Source organism: Mirounga leonina, unplaced genomic scaffold (genome assembly GCF_011800145.1).
Source record: "Mirounga leonina isolate KUSES-001 unplaced genomic scaffold, KU_Mleo_1.0 Mir_201, whole genome shotgun sequence".
Classification (NCBI taxonomy): domain Eukaryota; kingdom Metazoa; phylum Chordata; class Mammalia; order Carnivora; family Phocidae; genus Mirounga; species Mirounga leonina.
The window spans coordinates 21066667-21090467 of record NW_023270504.1 but is presented as its reverse complement, the minus strand read 5'-3'; the positions used below and the strand labels follow the sequence as shown (position 1 = coordinate 21090467).

Sequence of the window (23801 nt, the reverse complement as noted above, 5' to 3'; positions counted from 1 at the left end):
GGGCGGGTCGGTGAGGGTCTAAAAACTGCAGCAGAGAAGTTATGTTTGGACCAATTTAGGATATTTAATCTGAAGGCAAGATGACTAAGCAAGGAAGTGATAACTTTCCTCATTCATGTCAAGGGTTACAGAAATTGTTCTGTGTCACTGAATCAAGTTATGACACAGCATGAGAGGCTTGAAACAAGGAATCTGGGCCAGCTTTATCGTGGTTCAGCCTCTTAACTTTTCACGGCTTCAGTTTCCTAATGAGTAAAGGTGGGTGGGAGTTGGGCTAGATCATCTCTGGGGTGTCTTCTTCTCTTTTACAATGCTATTCTATCAGCCACAGAATCTGCATCAAAATCCCGTTTACACAGAGAGTTTGGGACAAAGGGTGTTTTTGATGAATGTATACTATAGCAAAAGAGCTTGAACTGAGTAACGTTCAAACCAGTGCCATCACCTCATGACTCCGAGCCCCCCATTTCCTCTGTTAAACTGAAATGAGAACATGACGGATTTCATGGAGCTTCTCTGAGAATCACGTGAGGTCATACATGTGAAAGCACCTAGTCAAAATGTCATGTTTATTATTGCCTTAGCCGGTTTATAACTTTTCCAAGAATCAGAATAGAAGAAAACACTCTTAAGCACCGCAATCTACTTAAAATAACTTAATCTGTTTTCCGAGACTCAGAAGATCATTCAGGAAGTTACAAAATCTCAGGGTCATCGTCATGAGCAGGGAGTAGTTCGGTAGAAAAAAGGTCCTGGCTGTTTGTATCCTTTGGTTTTTCAGATTCAGATGAAATGGGAGGGTGTTGACTGTTAACCCAGAAAGGAACAGAGATCATGTACTCTAAGCCCCTCATTTTACAGAGGAAGCCACAGAGAGAAATTGCCCCAAATCAGCTGTTAACTAACGGGAGCTTTGGGGGTTAAGTCCAGGTTCCTGACTCCTAGAGCAGTTTCCATCCTTAGTCTAAACACAGCTCGGAAAGCTTGAAATCAGGCTAAGAATGTGCTGATGAAAGTGGCTGCCCCTTTGACCATGGAATCGAAGGACTATATTAGAAGGAAATTTAGGGCCTGGGTGTGTCATTGAAGGGTATGACACCATGAACTTCACTTGACCCACTTGGAAAAGAAAAACCGCAGTAGAATTCTTAGGAATTCTGTTAATCACAGCAGTTCATTTCTTCTGTACAAAATTCTTCTCAAATATGCTCTGAAATGAATTGACATTAAAAATGCAGGTCTTAGTATGGCTCTCATGGGCTTATGATGTGCACGGGGAGTAGTGTAACAGAGGTACAGAAAAAGGGTCTCTTCCTTTTACTAATGATTAGTAACATCTGTATTATTCAGCTTTGTTGAGTTAAAGTCGCAAGAGATAACCGTAAAGGCGGTTCTATGTGATACGTTCTCCCTCATCTTGTCTGTGTGGCTTCTGTGAGCATTAGCCTTAGCAACTGTGAGCCAGGGCAAGTCTCAAGACCAGTGCCTATGAGCAGTGAGTAGGCAGTGAGGGCGATGCTGTATTCCTGGATGTGTTCAAAGCAGAGTGCCACCTACACCTCCCTCTTCTTCCCATTTATAAATCTACTTCTCCAGGGATATACAGATTTTTTTGCTCTATTTTTAGTCTGTTGATAACCTGAGGAAGCCTCCAAGGATCAAAGTCTGGGATGGGGAGGATTGAGTTCACTCAGTCTTTTCTGAATCCCTAATAGATGCTGCAAATCAATCTGAATTCTGATTCGGGGTGGGAAATGCGTGCGTAAGCACAGTGTGAGGGATAAGAGCACAGACTCTGAAACTAGACTGCCTAGGTTCGACTCTCAGCCCCTCTTGTTACCATGGCCATATGACCTTGGGCAAATCCCTTCGATGCACTGAGCCCGAGTTCCCTGATCTCATGGGGTTGCTGTGAGCAGGAGTTAAATGAACTTATATTTATAAAGCACTTACAAGAGTGCTAGATGATAGATGTGCTTAATAAATGACTATTAAGCAAATTAAATGGTCCTAATTAGACAGAGTTGCCTCTGGGTCCAGGGCTCTATTCCATTTAGACGCTGTAACTCCCAGGCCTTAGGGCTGTTCGGTTTGAGGAAAGGGGGCTTCTTTTTCCTCAGTCTTCGAGTGAGTCAAAGAGGAAGCAGCACTAGGACTTGACTTTGAACACCGTAGTTTATCAAGCCCCTTTCCAGAAGCTCCGGCAATGTGTTTACCTTTTCTTTATGCTAAGGGAAGAGTAGTGACTCTGGTCAGTGTCCTGGGTGGCCTCGAGCAGGTAGCTTAGTCTGTTGGGGTCATTTTGGTAAACCTGCTAGGATTACCATGGTATTCCTTGGACTGACGGTGACTCGATGGGCCCCTTTTGCACACAGCCCAGAGCACTCAAGTCGGTTCCCCAGGAGGGGGTTTCCGCGGTGGCTCTGCTTGGCTTCAGGGACTGGGCTGTGGGAGACAGTAATGGGAAGTGAAAAGAGAAACTGTCGCCCTTCACCAGCAGGGCTGTTTGAAGTGTGTGACTCTTCTTGTATTTAGGGAAAAGATTACTCATGAGTATTTTCTTCCATAGAATATAAAGAACCTCAAATTACTACTTGTGTCCCCCACCCCCTTCTCACCCACCTCCCTCCGGTTCAGTGAATCCTCTGCAGACACTTCAGCATTTTACTCTCATTTCCCCTCCTGAGTGGGATTCGGTTCTGTATTTGCTCTGGCACTCACACTTCCAATAAGCTACCCCATCATTTTTCCTGTTTCCGATTGAGCATCTTCTGCCCTGTGGCCCACCTACCACCAGGCTCTTTCCTAGACCAGGCTGCACTGGAACCTCACACTCGGCCCCACGATCTGGTTATACCCATGCTGTTTGTGTGAAGGAGAGGAAGGGGAAAGTTCCTAGTAACAAATCACTAATCGCTGTGCTGTTCCTGTTCAGAGGTGACACCACTGACAATAGGAAGTAAACGCTAAGGTTTCTTACAGGTTCAGAAGTTGAGATCTTGCAGAGCCATCCTCACGCCCACCCCCATTTCACTGTGATTGAGATACGTGTTTTCAGGGTCATTGGACAGAGTAGGGGCACCTTCTGTATCCAAGGACCATTTGAAATGGGCATTACTTCTTGGCATAGTTAAGAGTCAGAAATAAAACCTTGAACTCTTTAGTGGCTGTGTTTTAGTCTCAAGATCATAGAGCAGTAGCATACTGCACATTCTTATTTTATGATGCCACTTTTTTTTCCATGTAAAGTTATTAAACGTACAAAACAAGAAAAAGAACTCTTAAACGCCCATCTCTGATTAGGCCAGTGCCCATAGTTCTTTCTTGGTGCCCTACATGATAGCCTACTTTAGAAAGGACTTCCCCAGAGCTAAGGGAAGCCAGCTACCATTCTTCAAAACTAGACTTTGCAAAGGAGCCACCTGGAAGACGGAGCCAATAGTCATGCCCAGAAGCCCTGGACCTTCTCCAAGGGATCTGAGCTGTTCGTTCCCTGGTCCACTAGGGAGGAAAAGCAGCCCATCCAAGTAGACCAGACAGTTCTTTGTGATACTTAAGGATGAAAAGGTGACTCTTTCCAGGATCAAGCTGAAAGGCACTTTTACAGCATACTCAAGTCTCCTTAGCAAGTTTAAGTCACTCACTGGAGAGACTGAAGCTCCTCTTAGCAAACCCTGATTCCATTGTACTTGAACTATTCATTCATGCAATACAGTTTTAGAGAATGAAGCTCTGTTGAGCATCTAGCTTCTTCCAACCTATCCATTCTCATTTTGGTTTCAGGACTGCTTTCAGTTCTTAAGAATTATTGAAGACCCCAAAGAGCTTCACTCATACGGATTATATCTATCTATATTTACCATATTGGAAATTAAAACTGAGAATTAAAAAAAATGCTTACTGAAAAATAGTAAGCTAAGCTTATATTATTAGCATAAGTATATATTTATGAATACATCTTCTCAAAACAAAAAAAATTAGTGAGAAAAATGGCATTGTGTTACATTTTTGTAAGTCTCTTTTGCAAATCTATAGAAGATGACTGGATTCTCATATCCACTGCAATATCACATGTCATATAGCTTCTAGAAAATTCCACCATATATTCATGAACAAACGAGAGTGAAAAAAGGTCAATAACCTCTTAATATTGTTATGAAAAGAGTTTTGACTTTATAGACACCCTGAAAAGGTCTTGGGAACCTGAGGGGTCCCCAGATCACACTTTGAGAACCACTGTTCTAAACCACCTGAACGATATATCAAAGATTTCCCATAACAGCAAAATGAAATAAAAATATAGACTCACAGTTAGGCATCCAGAAAGGTCCAGCCTGAGCTACCCTCTTAACCTAAGCTGCAGCCCTCCCTTTGGCCCACTTCTGGTCCTACTCAGAGTCCAAGTACCACCCCCGCCAGGAAGTTCTAACATCAGAAAAGCAGAATAAAAAGGCAAAAGACCTTTTATCCTTACTTTACCCTCTCATTCCCAGAGGCTAGCCTGATAGTTTCCCAGAGGCTGAGTGAATTGTTCTTCCTGGAAGAAGTTTCAGGGAACACTTCATTATTTGGCAGCTCTCGAAGGTCAAGCCCAGCTCTGGAACATTCTCACTTCAAAAGGACAGTGGGTGACAGCTCAGTTGTGATTCTAAGGTCCCCTCCAAAGCACATTGACATCTGTCATGACCGTGTCAGGCCACCGAAGAGCCTCAGCTTTAGGGCATACCTGAGATCAAGATAGTCTCAGGAGCTGGACAAGGAAGGACAGGGCACCAAGACCTAGGGTCCATTAAAGACATAAAAAAGGATTTGTCTTCTCATTTTGCCTCTAAAAAAATAGTTCATTGGACCATAATTTGGCACTTACAAATCTTGAGCTTTAACTTGGGATTCAGAGTTGAACATAAGGGCTCTTCAGACGTGAAGACTCAATTTTATTAACCATTCAGAAAGCTTTTCCCTTTATTCCAACTATCTAACTGACAAGGCCTTTTTTTCTTCTCTCTCTCTCTCTCTCTTTCTGCCTTGCTCTCTCTCCAACAGGCTTGCAGCCAATTTACTGGAGCAGGGATGACGTAGCCCAGTGGCTCAAGTGGGCTGAAAATGAGTTTTCTTTAAGGCCAATTGACAGCAACACGTTTGAAATGAATGGCAAAGCTCTCCTGCTGCTGACCAAAGAGGACTTTCGCTATCGATCTCCTCATTCAGGTGAGAGTCTGGACCCCTGGCACGTGCTCAGCTGGGACAATCTGTTAGCCATTGGTTGGTCTTTGCCACCACTCGTCATGCCCAAGAACTCCCCACAGTAGGCCACCAGGAGCACAAAGACAATGACCTAAGCTTAAGAGAGGAAAGATCCTGCTGACATAAGTCAGTTTGAGGGGAAAGGAGGAAGAGTTTCCAGATCAAGGGGAGACTTTGAAGGTTGGGAGAAGGAACCCACTTAGGACCTACAGACACTGGAGCTTAAGGGATCTCGTTGTGGCCACCAAATCAAGAAGAAAATGCATTCCAGCCCTTTCACCCTGCCTTGCTCCTGATTCTGAAACATTTGAAAGAGATGCTTAGGAGTGAGTATAGGTGGTGAACTGCTCAGTGAAAACCAAAGACAGAAGAGGAAGGGGCATGAGCCCTGCTAAGGTAGACGGAGTGGGAGGAAGAGACATGAGGGAACAGGAGGTAAGGATGGGAAGAAGTTACGGCAAGCTTAGAAATAAACTCAAAGGGCTTCGGGTGACACCCTTTGCGGTACTGAGCTATGTGAAGTGTTGCATCTTGTAGCTTATAGAAAGCCTGAAAAGTGCAGGTGGAAGACTTCTCAGGTTCATCTAACTAGGCAGTTTTGTCAAAGTAAGGGCTCCCAAGACTCCATGGGAAGTTTCGATTCAGTAAAGAGCTTTTGTACCTGCAGAGTATATTGCTGACCTAGGTAAGACACTTTCTAGTTTCATTTCTTAAACATTATGGATATTTAGAAGATAGCTATTTGGGAGCTCCATATGTGAAAGGGGACCTTTGGTCTGGGGTTTATGCCTCTTGAGGGGCTAGTTAGTCAAGTACCAACAGACCCTCCTTCTTTCAAGTCTCACTGTGGCCAATTTTGATGTAACTTGTCCGGCAGAGACTCTCTTTGTCTTGACAAAGGGCAAAGATCCTGCGTAAGGTCTTGGTATAGTTCCAACGACGTTCAACCCTTATTTACTCCTGGAGGCCTGCCAGAAGTTAATAAACTAACCGTCATGAGGAAACATCACCATCACAGGGGATGAGATAAGGTTATAGAACAGTATCTCCCCCGCTTTTCCCAATTGCAGCAGACCGTTTATATGAGGAAATGATAAAAGGAAGTTTCCCCCAGAAGTAGAGATGTTATTGAAACTTGGAAGTTTATTATCTCTGAAAAACAGATCATTTTTAAGGTTCTACAAAGGAATAGAGCCAGACATACCTGAAACATTTTGTCTCAAATCATTGATTCTTTCTGTTGTCTCAGAATACAAAAACTAGAGTAACCACATATGTAAATAAAACTAACCTAAAAGGAAACTACATAGTTCCTTTTAATTTAATGCAAAAATACTTACCTTGTCTGTTCTTGTGAAAACACAAAGGTATACTCAAAGGGGCAAAGTCACCTCTCTGGAGGAAAGGAACTCTTAACTCTTTAGTGTGTTCCAGAAAAACCATTCATGTAAGGCAAACAAGGGAAGACACAGTCATGCGTTTTGATGCGATTTGACTTAGCCCTTAGCCTGGCTTTCCTCCATGAGTCTGTAAGTCCCCCCTTCGTCTCATCTCAGGTACTCCTTTTCGTTGCTGATTTATTTTTCTCCCTAGTCACCTCTGTCCACTTTACTTAGAAACCAGAGATTCTCTCTGCTCAAAGCTGGAAGCAAAGATGGGCAACAGCCTCCCAGTAGGCCCTTGCCATTTTCTCAGGTCTCTGCTAGAGTGGGCCATGTGGTAGATGTACAGGATCCCGCAGTCCAGTTAAGGGGGGATGGCATTGAACCTAAAGGCAAAAGGAAGCTGGAGAGGGGAGAGGACAGGGTAGGATGGGGTTTATGAAAGAAGGAATAGAGTTGATTTGGAGCATGAAGGATGGATGGAACTGAGGAGGTGGGGGGAGAAGAACATTCCAGGTCACTGGAGCAGCATTAGCTTAGTGTATTTGGATGATGGTGAGATAGCCCATCTGATGAAGGGAAGAGGCAGGAGGTGGGAGGCCAGATGAAGTCAGTGCGCTAGGCTGGTCATGAGGTGCTTAGACCCCAGTTAAGGAGCAGTAGAAATTCATTCGGTGAGTATTCGCTGAGCAACTCCATGCTCGAGGTACAGAAGTATGGGCTAAGGAGGTTCAGGGAGAGCAGAGGCGATTTCTGGCTGGCTTGTCAAACAAAAGCTCCAGAGTATGGTCATGGAGCCAGACTTTGAAAGCTTGGAAAGGCAACTAAGGTGGAGGTAAGGAAAGATGTTAAAGAGGAACTGTGGGTCAGTTGGTATGGAGATGGAATTCAGAGATAAGGCCATGCAAATTCATCCTCTGTTTGAAACACTGTCCATCGTCACTCATCGCCCCTGCCTGACATGTCTGATTGCCATTTCATATTTGAAGTTCCGCTGACCTTTTCCAGGAAAGCTTTCCCCGATTGCCATCCTGCTTCCCTGACTACCCCCTGCCGCCTTCCTCTCCTTTACCTCTTCCCTCCTCAGCCTGGGCTAGGTGCCGTTCCTCTTTTATCACAGAGCATACCCTAATTCTGGCATAATTCACACACCCACCCACCCCATGTTATATGTGATTGCTTTCTGTTCTGCATCCCTCTTCTAGAGCAGGAAGTTCATCTGGGCAAGGGGCTGTGTCTTGTTAAGCTGACTGGTCTCCAGCATTTAGCACAGTGCATGGCATCCAGTTGGCGCTCAACAAATCTTAATTGAATTATGACCCAACACGTGAGTCCCTTAAAGCCCAAGTTGGGAAGTTTGGATTTTATTTTGCAGATAGTGGGAAACCACTGACAGGTTTTGATCAGGAGAATAATAGAATTGGAGCTCTCCCTTTGCTGCAGACCTTGGCCATCAGTGCATAGGGTGGACTCAGAGGGTCCCTAAAAACAGGAGACCTACTTAGAATGTTCTTGCTACAGTCCTCATTGGAGACATTGAAATCCAGAACGAGATCAATGAGAGTAAAATAATAAGACTTCAGGCCCAGAATGGTGAGCTAAGATGAGGAACTCATGTGTGGGAAGGGCTAAGACTCATTTTGGCCAAGCAATGCCAAAGCATCCAAAAAGACAGGTCCTGTTCTGCAGTTGGAATTCTGAGACCAGAGCCAGGCCAGAGCGGGGAATAGTAGATGGGAGCATTATCCCCATTATGTTGAGTTGGGAATAAAGAGAAATGTATCCTGTAGGTGATTTAATTAAGGCATCGACCAGAAAGCCATGGACAGAATTTCAAGGTGGTACCTGCCAGTAGGGGCTGCAAGAAAACTTAACCACAGAACAGAGGGATGTTGTCAGAGGGTTTGGAAACAGAGCTAAGAAAGAGTTAAGAAGACATTCTCATGACGTGGCCACATAGCAGGGCAATGAAGGCATGCTTTACCTGCTGGCATTCTTCTTAAGAAGGTAGAGATAAGGTATAGATAGAAAATCTTTTTTAGCTCTCAAATGTCACATTTGCCACTGTTTCTTCTGACATGGGCTTTCTGGGTTAGCATTTGATGTAGTAGATGTCCTGAGGCCCAGGTTCTCTACGTGGCTCCTCCACAGGTCACAATACTTCATTGGCCCCTATTTTCCTCCTCCATAAAATGGGCTTCTACTCTTAACAGTTCAGCCCAACTTCAAGCATGAAACAGTGTTTAGCTTCTATTCAGTAGCACAACCTCCTGTCCCATAGGCAATGAATAAATACTTTGATCCCCTTCAACCTCTATGCCTTGTAAAACTTACACTTCACCCAGTTTTTTTCTGTATTTCTTTGAATCTTTTTTGCTGCCTAAGATGAATCAGCAGCAGCTTCTCACTAGTCATGGGGCTGCTGGAATAAAACAAAAGTATCTGGTTGCCCCGTCACTGTGCATGGATGTTTATAGCTTCCTCCCAGCCTTGTTTCCTGCCCGGCCTCACCCAGAATTAAGCTCTCTGTATATGGAAATAACATTCTCCTCAACACAACTCATTTCAAATGTAGAGAGGAGGGACCAGGACCCAGTGAATTATAATTACCTGAAATGTTAATATGTCTTAGGTCCAAATATGGTAGCCTCTCTGAACTCCACATTCTTTGGCCAATTTGACAAACTACACTTATCTCGTCCATTTCCAGGACAAGACTTCTCCATTTTCAACTCTATAATAAAGCAGGGAACATGCAGACTGTGCTTTAAGTAATTATATTATCTCCAAACTGAAGTTTTTAAGGCTGAAGATAAATGGGATATTTTCTTTGGAATATCCTCCCAGTTAGAAGATACAAGATGGTGAATTTATAACATTTGCAAAGCTAAAGAATAAATGGAAGGGAACTGTAACTTTATAAAATTTTACCTGTACAGGATAATTTTACCTACTCTTTGAGCTACTAGACAGTTACTACCTTAAATGGCCTGTGATGATTTAAATTCAAAGGGATATTTGATTATTTGACCACTCTGAGACTTGAGAAAACACATGAATAAGAAGGAACAGACAAGTTAGCATTGATATTAACTCTTATTTAGAGTTATCCATTATAAGACATCAAGGTGGAATGGATTTATGTATGCATTTTTTATAAGAACAACAACAAAAACCACAAGTTATCTTCAATTTAATTCATGTTAGACTCTCTATTGATGCCAAAAAATGGAAAATAAGCCTATTTTCAAAGTTCCTTCAGTTCAATTCAGCAAAAAACGTATGATGGGTTTACTAAGTGAATCAGTCATTTAACATACCAGAATGTGATTATTTCTTCCCTCCCCAATGCACCAGAATCTTTGTTTTTGGAAATATGCCTTGCTTGTGACCTTCAAATATGGTAAAATTCCCTTTCAAGGTTAAGTGAAAAATACTGATCTTTATCTTCATAAAGTTCCTCCTTGGACCAGCTTGCTTAATTCATTTCTATTAAGCAATGGTAGGTGCATTTGCTGGGTTGAATGGCTGGGTCAACTGGCTGTTTTAGAATCAAGGCGCAGAATCTGAAGGGATGGGTCACAGAGGGGGATTATTGTCCTGAAGTGTGGGAGTTGCAGCAGGCATGATCCTTGATTGAGACACCCAGAGTTGGCTCTTTCTTCTCCTATCTGTGAACGGAGCAAAAAAAAAAAAAAAGTGTAAACACATCAGAGAAATGCTTAGATAGGTCAATTACAGAAAAGTCATTTAATTTTTTCTTAGCACTTCGCTTTTCCCATTTGTGAAACGGTGGTGATGACCAATCCCTCTGCCATACGGAGTGATACTATAACGTGTAAAACATACAACACTTCCTTTAATAAAGTGCATACTTATTTTACAATATTCATATTTTCTCACAAGCTTATTTTTTTGTTTCTCTGTAATGTCTCTTTATGTTCTGCATCCAGCTAAAGGCAGTTGTCTTAAGGTATCTCTTTCCTAACCGATTTATTCTCGTCTTTTTTTTTTAAGATTTTATTTATTTATTTGAGACAGACAGAGATAGCGACAGAGATAACGTGAGAGAGCATGAGCAGGGAGGAGAGGGAGAAACAGGCTCCTCGTGGAGCAGGGAGCCCGATGCGGGGCTCCATCCCAGGACCCTGGGATCATGACCTGAGCCAAAGGCAGACACTTAACCAACTGAGCCACCCAGGCGCCCCGATTTATTCTTGTCTTAAAGACAATATTCAGATTTTTCCACAACCAGCTCCCTTTCTCTCAGGATCTCTGTGTCTCAGACATAGATATCAAGCTAAATCCCAAATACTTGTTCCTAAGTAAAAGACTAGCTTATGTTTATGGTTACAGAGGCACTCTGTATTTAACAAAAAGGCCTGTCATTTAATCAGCCTGCAAAAATGGATTGAATGGAATTTTCAGAAAATAAGGTCGAACAGAGATGGAAAACCAAGCAGTCCCCCAATGGGAGGGGGCTGTAATGGCCACCAGTGGGACCTCCCTGGGCCAGTGCCTGCCTTAGCATTCTCACTACTGAATTTAACTGAATGACCCGAGGCCTTGGACTTCAGCCTGAACATCTACCACAGGCAGAAAGGACCCAGCAGAGAGAATTTGATGACAAATCTGAAACGTATCTCTCCCACCCTTGCACTATTTTTTTTTTTTACGAATTGGTCAAAAGGAAACTAAAATCTCTGAATAAAAACAGAAGAGCGAGAGAAAGAAAAGAGGACAGTTTGCAAATTTAAGAATGTGTTACTTCAGATAATCTTCACATGAGGATATGCACATAGTAAATCATCACCTGAAAAATACAAATTTTAAGAATGTTAAATAAAAATCTGCTTTCAACCTACTGAACTCAAGAAGTTAAACGTTGTGAAACCCCAGGGGAGGGGCTCTGGGTAGCCTTGTAGATGACACTATGCATGGGTCCCAGCCTTCTGCAGAACAGGGAATGGATAAGAACTTTAAAAGTGATCAGCCTCTTTCACTGATAATAACATTTGAAGAAAATATCCCAAGGACACAGTCCAATGGCAGCGGGGAAAAAATGCCCTTTGCAATCCTATTTATAATTATAAAAACTGGAAATGCCCAAGCCACCCACCGTATGGGACTTGCTAAACAAAGTTGGAGCATGTAAATATAAAGGAATATGCTGTGGCTTTACAACTATTCATCGAGCCACTTATTATTTCTTGAGTAGATTACACAGGGCCTTGCAGGTCATGTTCAGGACCCTAAAGGTTATTATAAAAACAGGTAGAAGCCATTCAGCATTTTAATAAAGCAGAGATTGGCATGACAAAGTGCAAAGGTGAAGAGTGGATGTGGGCAGTTGGCTTGGCTGGCATTCAGGAACAGTGGTGGTGACCTGAACTAAGATGGGATCAGCAGGGAGAAGGGGATGATGCCAGGAGTATTTAGAAGGCAGAGTCTGAAAGTCTTGGTGACTGGTTAGATTTTGGACGAGAGAAAGAGAAGAGTTAATTAAGCATGACTCCTGGGTTTCTGGCCTGAACAACTGGGCATTCCCTGTGCTAGGAAACACCATGTGGGTTGTAAAGACTTTTACGTTCAACACATTAAATGTGTGGTGTCTGTATGTCATGCAAAAGGGAAGTATCTAGGAGATAACTGAAGGTTCTGGAGTTGAGAAGAAATGCCTGGCTGGAGTAGATTTAGCATCGATGGGCTGATGGAGGCCATGGGAGTAGGTGAGATTACCAGGGAGAAAGACTAGTGGGAGCCTGGGGAGCCTTACTGTTGCAGGGTTGGAGGAGGTGGAAAGAAAATCAGGAGGGGTAGGAACGTCCCAAGCCGTGGACTGTTCTAGGAGGAGGCAGATAGTGAGCGCTACTGATGAATATTGCTGAAAGGCAGAATCCCCAAGTACCGACCATTGCCCTCTGGTTTGACCACGAGGAGACACGCAGTAGAAGGGGTGGGAAGTGGCAAGAACAGAGTTGGACAGCTCCTTGGCCAAGCTCAGCCATGCTGGGACCAGAGAACCAGGAGCAGTACCTGGAGGGGAAGATGGGGACAAGGGGTGTGTGTCTGTGCAGAAAACAGGAAAAACCGGACAGTGCTTAAATGATAAAGGGAAGAATCACATAGAAAGAGGTTGAAGATACAATTGTGAACTAGGGGAGTGAGAGAGCCTGAGCTAGAAGCGTCTATGTGAAATGATGTCAACCGGGAAAACACATACTCAATACATATGAATGTGACTTCATGAAACTTGTAGAGGCGCTTTAAATACAAAAGTGTTGAAGCAAAGCAAATGGTTTCCAGATTTTTGGAGACACGTCTGTGAATAATCATCAAATCACAAGGGGTGCCATCTATTGAGCCCACATTATCGCAGACATGGGGCTGGTGCTTGTTCATATCATCTCACTTGATCTTCCTATCAGCCCTGCCAAGTCTGTGGCATTATTCTCGTTTGAGACAAAAGAATGTTTCACTAAGCCTGGACTTAAGCCTCACAGAGAAAGAGTATTTGCCTGAGGGCGTGCAGCTGACAAATAGAGGACCCAGGGGACCTGGGACCTCTTGCCCCAGAGCCTGGGCTCTTCCCTCAAAAGGAAAGAAACCTTAACCCCCCAAACAGCATCTGTCTATTCTCAGTCTTCAGACACGAGGAACATTGATAAGGCAACTTGCGGCAGGTTTGTTCACTCTCTTTACTATCCGTTGGAAACAAATTACAAATAAAATAATAGAATTTCGTATTCTCTGAGTGGATGCCTGGCTTTTCACATCAAGATCACCACTACAGAATTACATGTGTGTTTAGTCTGTGGGTTTCTGTGTTGTATGCGTGTGTGCATCCGTGTGTGTGTGTCCATGCGTGTGCGCACCCACTCGGGGATATCTAGGTTTTATGGGGCCTGAAGCTTATAATTTGGGGGACACATATGGCTTTAGGGCTCCTGCCAGGAGCCTCTGCAGGTGAAAGCCCTGCAACTCACGAGCTTCACAGCAGCATCACCTCTGTACATACATGTGAATGTGTGAACCATGTATATAAGCATGAAGATGTATAGAGAAACCAACAATAGTTCTTGTCCCTTAAACAGGAGCCTTGGTTCCATTGCTTAGTACAATAGAAGCGCCTTTTACAGTTAGCACTTAGGTATTGCTTTTCTGGGAAGACAGAGAAGATTTATCATGAATCAAATGGGCCAAGAATTTTGTGACAAGTGCCTTTTGAATTCAAGCCAGTGGTCATTAGCTAAGTTAGATATACAGTGCTATGGCTCGTGCTCTTTATTTTCAGCAGGCAAATAAATATAACTTATTTTCGACTCTCGTTTTTTATTCCAGAGATCTTTTTGTTAATGGTACTTTTTAGATGTGATCTTCTGTGTATATACGAACATTTTTAAGGTGTAACAGGAGAACAGGCTGGGTGTTCGAGAGGACAGGAGGCAGTAGAGATGGGAGAGGATGGCGGTGGGGGAGGGGGGGTCTTTATTTATTTAGAAAACTGTTGTAGACAAGACACATGTTCTCTGTTCCAGAGCCAAAACTAGGAACTGAGGTACATGAGTTTGCAGGGGAGGCCAAGTTCCAACTCAACAGAAGAACTTTCTATCAACTAGAGCTGTCCAAAAATGGTTTGCTTATGTTTGTGGCCAGCCGCCCATCCTTGGAAATACTCAGCCAAACCTACTTCTTGGCAGGGGAAGGGGAGGCAGGGGACTTCTACTGAACACAAGTTTGAGTCGCTCTAAGTAACCTCTAGAATCCTAAGATTCCAAGCTGTTAGTGGGCATACACTGTTACTGCCCAACCACATGTACCCAGGCTATGCACCATAAGTTGGTTTCTCCCCCATAGTCCTGATGCATTTGTGCTAAGCCAGCCACATTCCCCAACTGAGCCCCTGGTTGCTGAGAAAACATGTCTGTGAATGGACTGATCCATCTATGGCCATCCTCTACAGTCTTCAAATTCAATTTTTTCCTGGCTTGGAATGTGGGACCTTTGGCCCATGCTCACACCCATTAACCAGCCATCCCAGGTGGCACTTATGAATGTGATCTCACTAGTTCTCATCACGGGCTAATGGTTTAGGTAAGGAACTGGCACAGTTCCACTTGATTCACCCCTCTCCTGCTTTCTCTCGCACAGAGACAGTAACTTTCTCTGCCTGGCTCCCTTTGCCAGCTTTGGGATGAGAGACAGAAGAGAGCCAGTACAGAAGGCTGGGAGAGTCTGGGGTGGAGGGCCTGTCAGCCCGTCTGTGGGCCTGCCCAACAGGCCCAGGGGAGGGGAGGGGCTCAGCAGGAGGGATCCAGAGAAGCCAAGATGGGTGAATGGCCTCAATTAACCTTTGCCCTTTCTGCTGGGGAACATAACAATGACCATGACCCACACGCTCGTTGTTCTCCGTGAGAGACTGCCTTAAGGGTCTACAGGTCTGTCCTACACCACTGTAATAATATCAGTAAGAACCGTGATGGTGGCAGGGATAGCTGTGGTCACAAAAACAACTCCTGTTGGCTGAGTTCTTGCTGTTTGCCGAGCCCCCGTGATGAGCTCATTACAGGGATTACCTCATCCCGTCCTTACACGAATTCTGAGGTAGATGCTGTTAACATGGCCATTTTGTAGACCAAGGAACTGAGGCCTAGAGAGGGTAAAGGACATGCCTAAGACCCTGGTCTGACTCCAGAGCCTGGACTCTTCCCCGTTCTGCTTTGTTGCCTCGCTTTCTGTACGTACATAGAGAAATGGAAACACAAAAAAAGAAGTGACCTGCCAGGTCTTAAATCAGCACACGGCAGAGCTTCTGGAGCCCCAAGAGCAACCTCTGATGAGAGGTCAGCGGGTAACATGCACGGCACACACGCCTCCTCCAGGTGCTTTGCCACATTCCCCTCATTGAACTTTTGCAGCAGACTTGGAAGGTAGATGTCATTTGCGTTTCACAGGGAAGTTCAGGGACGTGTTCAAGGTCACCAGGTGCAGAGGGGCTGGGCGGCCTGCATCTGCCAGTCTGTGCCTTCCCCGCCACATCAGCCTGCCTCTCTGAACACCCTCACAGACACTAAATTTGTATTTCCTGGCCTCCTCTTCCAAAATGGATACACTAATTACTGGCCATTTTTTTTAGTAATACTAATCATCAGGAACACATTTTTCAGTGTTGCGTTTTCTCTTTCCGCGTACTACCGAAATAAAGCATTGCTCAAACCCACAGGATAAAACCCAGCGGGTGTGAGGCCATGGAAATTAAGAAAAGTTCAGGAAGACATTACACTACACCAAAAGAAACAAAGTGTTGATTAGGGACTTATTTTTGTAAGCGATTAAAATATGAATCATTAAAATAGGACTGTATTTCAGGCTCTGTACCCTCCTCTCATCAGAGACGACATTACCATGGCTACTAGGTTCAGATTAGACGCGCTCCAAGCCTTCCCGGCTCAAAAAACGCACGCGCGTGTGCCATGGTTCTACCTTCCACAGAACATTCTTCCAAGGCTGGTGCAGAAACCCTCGGCGTCCTCTCGCCCATGTCATTAGCAGGAAATGCCTAAATGACATGCTGGCCGTCAGCTCTTTAAAGTCTTTTTCTTTATTGAATCCTAATAGTAAATAGTGTCACTAAGTAATATTAATAACCACCCAAACTCAAAGGTAGAGGAAGGAATAAAGTCAAAGCAAAGACACAAAGGCACCACAGGAATCACTTAGAACAGAATACCCTCGAACTTTATTTGGTACAAATGGTTTGCAGAAAGAAAGAAATTAATATGGAGCGTTTCTCAGGTTCAGACAGAATTTAAAAGAAAAAAAATTTAGCAGTAGCCCAAAATATGCAGTTAAATTAAGTTGTTAATTAAAGTATCTGTTAAAAAATAGCTAAAATTAGAGACAAAAGCCCATTGTTTGGCACAATTGTTGACTGCATATCTGTATATGGAAGGGCGTAGGGGGACAGTCAGAAAGGCCTGTGGTATATTAAAGATTAATCACCCACCCCTAAGGGGTTTTGAGCACCCACCTGCATTTTTGAACTTGGATCTAAGCCGAAGGGTTAGATATGAACCATATGACCATAAGACCATGACAGGTTTTGGGGGGCTTTTTTGTGCTTTTGGTTTTTTGGGTGGGTTTTTTTTTGTTTTGTTTTGTTTTTTGCTAATTACTCCGTGGACACTTTAAATACCAGATATATCAGAACAGAGGGCCCTAGCTCAGACGAGCCCCCACCATCCTCCGCAAGGGGCTGACATCTAGAGATGATTTTCTAGAGACTGTAGAGCCTTGGAGCAATGCCTGTGTGTATTTTTAAAGGAGGTAAGCATCCCAGAACATGCCATTCTTTATAGAGTATCTTCAATAGTCAGCACCTCTGACCGGACTTGTGCATTTTTTTCATCCTCATTCTCTTCCTGCCTGGGATTAGAGTGGGTTCAAAAGGCAATTTTTTTCCATTGGAAGATCTCTATGAAGAATGTATGAATTGCCAGTGGAACATTAAAAATTTTCATACTTAATGACTTCATAATCCTTCTTTGGTTAATCTGAAATGCAAGCAAAGAGTGATGTGAAAAGAATATTTTTCACAAGAATAATAGCGATAAATTGGAGTCATTGAAATGTCCAATAAAGTCTGGTGCATCCGCGTGATGGGCTCTCATTTTGCAGCTAGTGGAGCAGTTCAATAACGTGAGGGGAAAAAGAGAGGTATGAAACTAGTACAAGCCTGATTCTAACTATAAAACCATAGGTGGTAGGAATAGGACTTCTTTCTCTTAGTGATAGGATTATAGGTGATTTTTGTTTTCTTTCTGGTTTTCGGCGCTTTTTAAACTATTTTCGTATATTACTTGCACAATTTAAAAAGTCCAATGAAAAAACGAGCACATGGCTCCAACCCTCTGCATTTCCCCCGCGTGCTCCATGGGGGTAGGTTGGCATGTGGACCTGGCTCGCCATTATGTCTTTGGTTCTGTGCCAACAATAGAGTCGAATATTCCCATTGCTCTAGTTCTCTTTCCTCTTTCTTTCCAGGTGATGTGCTCTATGAACTCCTTCAGCATATTCTGAAGCAGAGAAAACCTCGGATTCTTTTTTCACCGTTCTTCCATCCTGGAAACTCTATACACACACAGCCAGAAGTCATCCTGCATCAGAACCATGAAGAAGGTACCAGAGGAGGCTTTTCTTTCCTCGCGTGAGGTTTAGACGATCCAAGAGGTGTCATTGTTTATTTGATAAGTTGTTCTTATTCACATGATTCGTTTGTCATTGAACAAACATGTATTGAGTGCTTGCTTTATAGAAGCCACTGAGGGAAATGCCAAGATGAATGAGACATACTCTTGGTTCTCTGCAGTCTGATAGAGAAATGAGGTACATGGATGAGTATCAAAACATAGCTGTTAAGAGTCAGTGGGGTGGAGGGGCGCCTGGGTGGCTCAGATGGTTGAACGTCTGCCTTCGGCTCAGGTCATGATCCCACGGTCCTGGGATCGAGTCCCACATCAGGCTCCCTGCTCCTTGGGAGCCTGCTTCTCCCTCTGCCTCTCTCTCTCTCTCTCTGTCTCTCATGAATAAATAAATAAAATCTTAAAAAAAAAAAAAAAAAGAGTCAGTGGGGTGGAAACTACATCTAGGCACAAGCATCAGGGTCAGCCTCATGAAGCAGGTGGTTCTGGAGGCTTCCTTGATGGTCCAGCAGAATTCTGGTAAGCAAGGATAAAGTGGGGAACCCTCCAGGCAGAGAGAATAGGTAGGATGGAGTGAGTCCCTGGAGCAAGAGAGCCATCAGATGACTTGGGTTATAAGGCTTATCGTTTTTCCCCCCTCAACCTTTTGTGCTGCATAATGTCAAACAATAGAGATTTCTCCCAAATAGAGAGAATGAAGTAAGTAAACCCCCATGAGCCATCACCCCATTTCAACAACAATCAACATTTTGCTTTTGCAGAGCTAGTCCAAGGCACTCATATTGGACCCAGAATGGAGAGGGCTTTGATGAAGGAGAGTAATGGGGGTCTTTGAAAATTTGTGAGTAGAGGGTAATAAAAGCTGGGGGAACAAGACGGACTCAAACCCTGTGAACTCTGGTGGACCAGGGGCTCCTCCTTCGTGCACCGAAGGCGGCTTCTTGCAGTGTACTCAACGTAAGTGCCTACCTCAGATGTACCTGCTAAGCCCCCCGGGCTGCTCTTCTCTGGTAAGTCCCAGCAGTCCTAAAATCATTGGTAGGAAACAGAAACAAAAGACCAGAATTGAACTGTGGCGCTGGACATCATTCCAAAGCAGGTGTTTGGGTGCAGACCTAGGTTATTAAAGTCTTAACTTGATGCGTGATTCCGTTGAGCAGCGATGCATCGTGCCTCTGAGGAGCGTGATGTCCATGTGTGTGCGCATCGGTTAGACAACAGACACGGGGGCACAAAGTAATGCTTTTCAACTTGCCATTTTCCTTAGGACTGGATTACTCGGGGCCTCCAATCCTGGTTCCTTGGGATATTTCCTTAAATTGATTGAGCCTTCTCGAGAGCAGGGCTCGTGTTTTGTTTTGTTGTTGGTAAATTAAAAAATGAGAAGTTATTTGTTTTCTTAATTAACACTTCACAAAAGAGAGCCTGACTCCAGGCGACTGCCATCCCTTCCTCGTGCCAAGTGTCTCACAGCAGGCCCCCTTGCTTTCGTGATGGGGAATAAACGAGCGGCTCTTGCCTGCTCCCTGCCTGTTTCTCTCATCCTTTCTTCCCCCAGCTTTACCCTTGCTTAATTTAGCAGCTGCCCCCCCCCCCCCCCCCCCCCCCGCCCATTCGGTTTCTCTGTTCTTCTTCCTGCCATGTACATTTCCGGCTTGCATAATAGCCAACAGCTATTCCAGAGAAGAGGAGGTGGGTTTACTGAAGCTTGACATAGGCAAGAATCATATTACCTAGCTTGCCTCTTCGGATACAAAAGGTGTGTGATGATGGGCTTTATCCCCCCCTCCCATCTCTCTCTCCTGTACTCATTATTTAAAAAAAAAAAAAAAAAAAAATCCCATTTGGAATTCGTATTCCTCTTTTTATTCTCAAATGTGATGGGAAGCTTCTGGTCTCTCACCGCAAGTCCTTCCACCTTGAATTGACTCAGAAGTAGGTGTTTGTTGTTCTTCTCATTTGCAGGAGCTAATCTATAGAGAAAGCCGGGCTTACTCTCAGAGCTCCTCTCAGACCAAGTAAATACAGATGTGCTACTCCATATGCCATAATGAGCTGTACTCTCGGGTGTTATGATGTCGGTGGTGGTGATTCCCTAGGTTAAAGGATGGAACTAATGAGACCAAGATCAAGGGCTTCATCACCCTGTGGACCAGTGCGCTCGCTTCAGAGCCAGCTCTTAAAAGGAGTGTGTTCTCAGAGACCATTCCTTTAAGCCGTCAGCCAGGAATCAAGACCAGAGGGTCCATGCCTGTTTAGACACCGCACATTCTCTCAGGTGAACAGATGGACATGCGAGAAGGGAAGTTTAGGTCTTTGTCGGATAGTATCAGCTGAGAAGATCTGTATAGTGATATGCACAGGCTGCCTGCCCCTCAGCTGCCATTGGTGACGGGGGGACCCTCCAGAGAAGGGAATCAACCAGTACAAGGTCCCCACTTCCAAACACCTCCTACCTTGTTCCCTTTTCTCCACCAAAAAGAAAAAATCCCCAGCTCACCATGATTGGTCTCTAGAATTAATGCCGCCACACTTCCTTGTGAGTGGTAAAACACTAATATGGACATCTGTTAACGTACAGAAAGATCTCCTCCTCCCCCCCCCCCAAAAAAACCCCAACTCTGTAAAGTGAGATTGTACATATCGAATATTCTATCCCCTGTGGCCTGGTCCACACCCCTGGGAGTACAGTCCTTTGTAAAAGTAAGTTGCCATTGATGGGATTGACCTGACACACAGATAATGTGACAGGAAAGAGAGCAGGAACATCCCAGAGGAGAACGGGTGTGGCCCCTCCGCAGCCTGGCACAGTGAGGCGCGCAGAGTGAAGTGCAAGGACAAGGCTTTGTTTACCCCCTCTCTGCGACTGCAGATGTGTGCCCGTGCCCGGAGCTAGGAAGTTGGTATTACAGCTCAGAGGCTGCCCTCCAGGCTCTGAGGGAAGAGGTGGGCGATCCCACGAATTCCATTACCTTTTATTTTGTAAACATTCGTCTTCTCCGTATTATACACAATTCTGAAATTGTGTCATGCCTGGGGCAAAGCAGTCCTCTGCTGACCACCCAGGTCTAGGAGAACCAGCATGGCCGCCCTCTTCCCTTATTTACTTATGTGAGAGCGCAGTATTCTACAATGAAGGCAGCCTTGTGTAACCTCTCACCCATCCCGAGCCACTGTGACAAGGGAACAGGACTCCTCCAGCAGGTACAACGGGCACAAAGCAGGACCACCCCGGACCACCTGGCACGCATGGTGAGCTTCGATCAAATTTTTTAAAGGATGGGATTTGGAAGTCAGGAAACCAGGCTCGAATCCTCTATTCTGCCAGAACAAAGCTTAAGGGCAGAGTTTCTCTTCTCTGGCCCTCAGTTTCCCCAGTTGTGAGACAGGGGTTAGACTGAATGGTATCAGATCTCCTACACTCCCAAATCCTACATTCCCTCCAAAGTCTGGGTCTCCCTGGGTGATAGGAAGGTAAATAAGATACATTCTCTACTGTCAGGGTCTTGGGCAACTAAAATCCAGAAAGTCCAAAGTGTGTCTTGTTTGGTGTAGCTCAGAATCAGTTAAACATCTCTCTGTCCTTCCATGTCTCACCTTACCAGGAACTGCTGGTAATATTACCCCTCTTAGTGGTCAAACCAAGAGTGGCACCATCCCCTTATCTCATGACTGAAAGCCTCAGTGCAGGTGGATTTCTTTTCTTTGATTGTTGTGACTCATTTTATCTGCATAATATGAATGAGTTAGATGTTAGGTAGATAGTTATGTAAGAAGGAAACAGGACTCCTCCAGGAAAAAAATGATACTGTTTCTTTCACCAAAACCAGGAGATAAAACATCCTTAGAAATTTCAGATCAGCAAATGATGATAAAATAAATGCATTTTGTCACACAGTGATAATATCAACTTCTTTTGACACCTTAGGTTCTAAAATCAGTTACTTCTAACTCCTATGGAATAATTTACAAGAAAGGCTTTGTCGCTAAGTATATATTCGATCGCCAGTAGCCCTACTGGTGTTAAAACTACTTGCATAATGATTCCCGAATAGCTCATTGAGCAGTATAAAATATGCCTCCAGTTGAGCTAGTCTCCAAACGGGGCCAGCTCCTTAGAGTTACCCCTGTCGGACTGGATAGGCCCAAGTCTGTAGAGAGAAGGAGCAAGAGTTGTGTTTATCATATGCTCTCATCCTATGACTCCTGTGGGGGACCCTCTTATAATTTCAACTCTCTAGTCCCACCCTCTCCTGTGTCCTATCTAAGAGAGCGGGAGGTGATTTTTAATCACTTTAATTTGAAAATATTCACACATGCAGTGTTGTGATTGTTCCTGCAACAGTGGACACACTTTGAAGACACAAGTGTTGCTCTGGGGCAGGCAGCTCTTCTTCACTCGGTGGACGTGGAAATCCTAAGTGATAGAACTTTCAAGTGTCGAAACAGTTGACCTCAGTTCTCCCTACAACCAGTACATGGTAATGGCCCCGAGAATAGAGAGGTCATTTCTTTGTGGGGAGTAGGGAGGGTGCCATGCATTCTGCAGTAGCCCAGAGATTTTCATTTATGTGATTGCTTTATTGAGGGAAATATTTCCCCTCCACCCCCAACCCCCTCTACTGCCAAATCCAAGTGCCCAAAGACTGCTTTGGAGGAAGGAAACTTTACACAATTTTAATGAGATAATTAAAGAAGATGAGGTATATGAATCTGCTTCATAGGAACAAAATATTAGCTAACTCTTATTGTGTGCCAGGCCCTGTTCTAAGCTCTTACATGTCCAAATCATTTCATCTTCACAATTACCCTATAAGGAAGGTAATGTTATCCCCACTCTACGGATGAGGTGATAGAAGCTAAGAGCCTCCAGACCACACAGCTACCAAGTAGCAAAACTGAGACTTAGCCCTGGGTCCACTTAGCTCTCATGCCTGTGTTCATTCCATTGCAGCATGAATGAGCCAACCAAAATAACATTTTTGTTCATGTGTTTTGTGCAAACACCCTGAAAACGGGACAGAAGATGGAGCAATGAGTAGAATTGGGGAGATTAGGAGGCCAAGCCAGGTCCCCTGACCAGGGTACGGTGTGGCAGATGCCAGCACACCTGCTTATAATTTTTCTGCCTCATGGTACTTGAAATTGCCAAATCTAAACAAACAAACAAAAAGGTCAGGGCTAAGTTTTTTTTTTTAATTTTATTTATTTGAGAGCGAGAGCTCATGCAGGGGAGGAGCAAAGGGAGAGGGAGAGAGAGACTCTCAAGCAGACTCTGCACTGAGCGTGGAGCCCAACACAGCGCTCAGTCTCCCGACCCCAAGATCATGATCTGAGCCAAAACAAGAGTCAGACACTTAACCAAATGAGCCACCCAGGTGCCCCATCAAAGACAACTTTGGAGACACCACTATATGTCTGCAAGTCGTGATGTCAAAACCTCATGCTGATTCGGACTGAAGTAACCCACTGTAGATCTTTGACTACCTCTGAATGAATGGACTTAGCATGAAGAAAATGCCCCAGCCCGTGAGAAATGTGAGTTCAGAGTCTGGCACTGGCTTCTGAGAGCAGAAGGCCTGGCTGTCATCCCCCTTGGGAAGCAGCCCCTTGGTGCTGGTCACTCCTTGGGAGCTGCTTCCTCAGTATAGCTGCTGACAAGACACCAGAGTAGATGAAGTTTATAGCTGATCCAGCCATCCTGTTACAGGTTGTTGTAAAAACTTCTCTGAGATCATGTTGACAATTGAAGTGTCAAGGAGGGGCACCTGGGTGTCTCAGTCAGTTAAGCGCCTGCCTTTGGCTCAGGTCATGATCCCAGGGTCCTGGGATTGAGCCCCATGTCAGGCTCTCTGCTCAGCGGGGAGCCTGCTTCTTCCTTTCCCTCTGCCTGCCTCTCTGCCTACTTGTGCTCTCTCTCTCTCTCTGATAGATAGATAGATAGATAGATAGATAGATAGATAGATAGATAGAT

General features: G+C 44.4%; 1 protein-coding gene across 4 annotated transcripts in view; it reads left to right on the top strand.

Annotated features, from left to right (window-relative positions):
* The window catches only part of ETV6 (ETS variant transcription factor 6), a 146477-nt gene that overhangs the window by 92066 nt on the left and 30610 nt on the right, over positions 1 to 23801 (top strand). For all 4 annotated transcript variants that reach the window (XM_035028209.1, XM_035028208.1, XM_035028211.1 and 1 more), the window contains exons 2-3: positions 5044 to 5208; positions 17670 to 17804. In XM_035028209.1, the coding sequence (XP_034884100.1) occupies positions 5044 to 5208; positions 17670 to 17804 (300 nt within the window). The remainder of the gene's footprint in view (positions 1 to 5043; positions 5209 to 17669; positions 17805 to 23801) is intronic.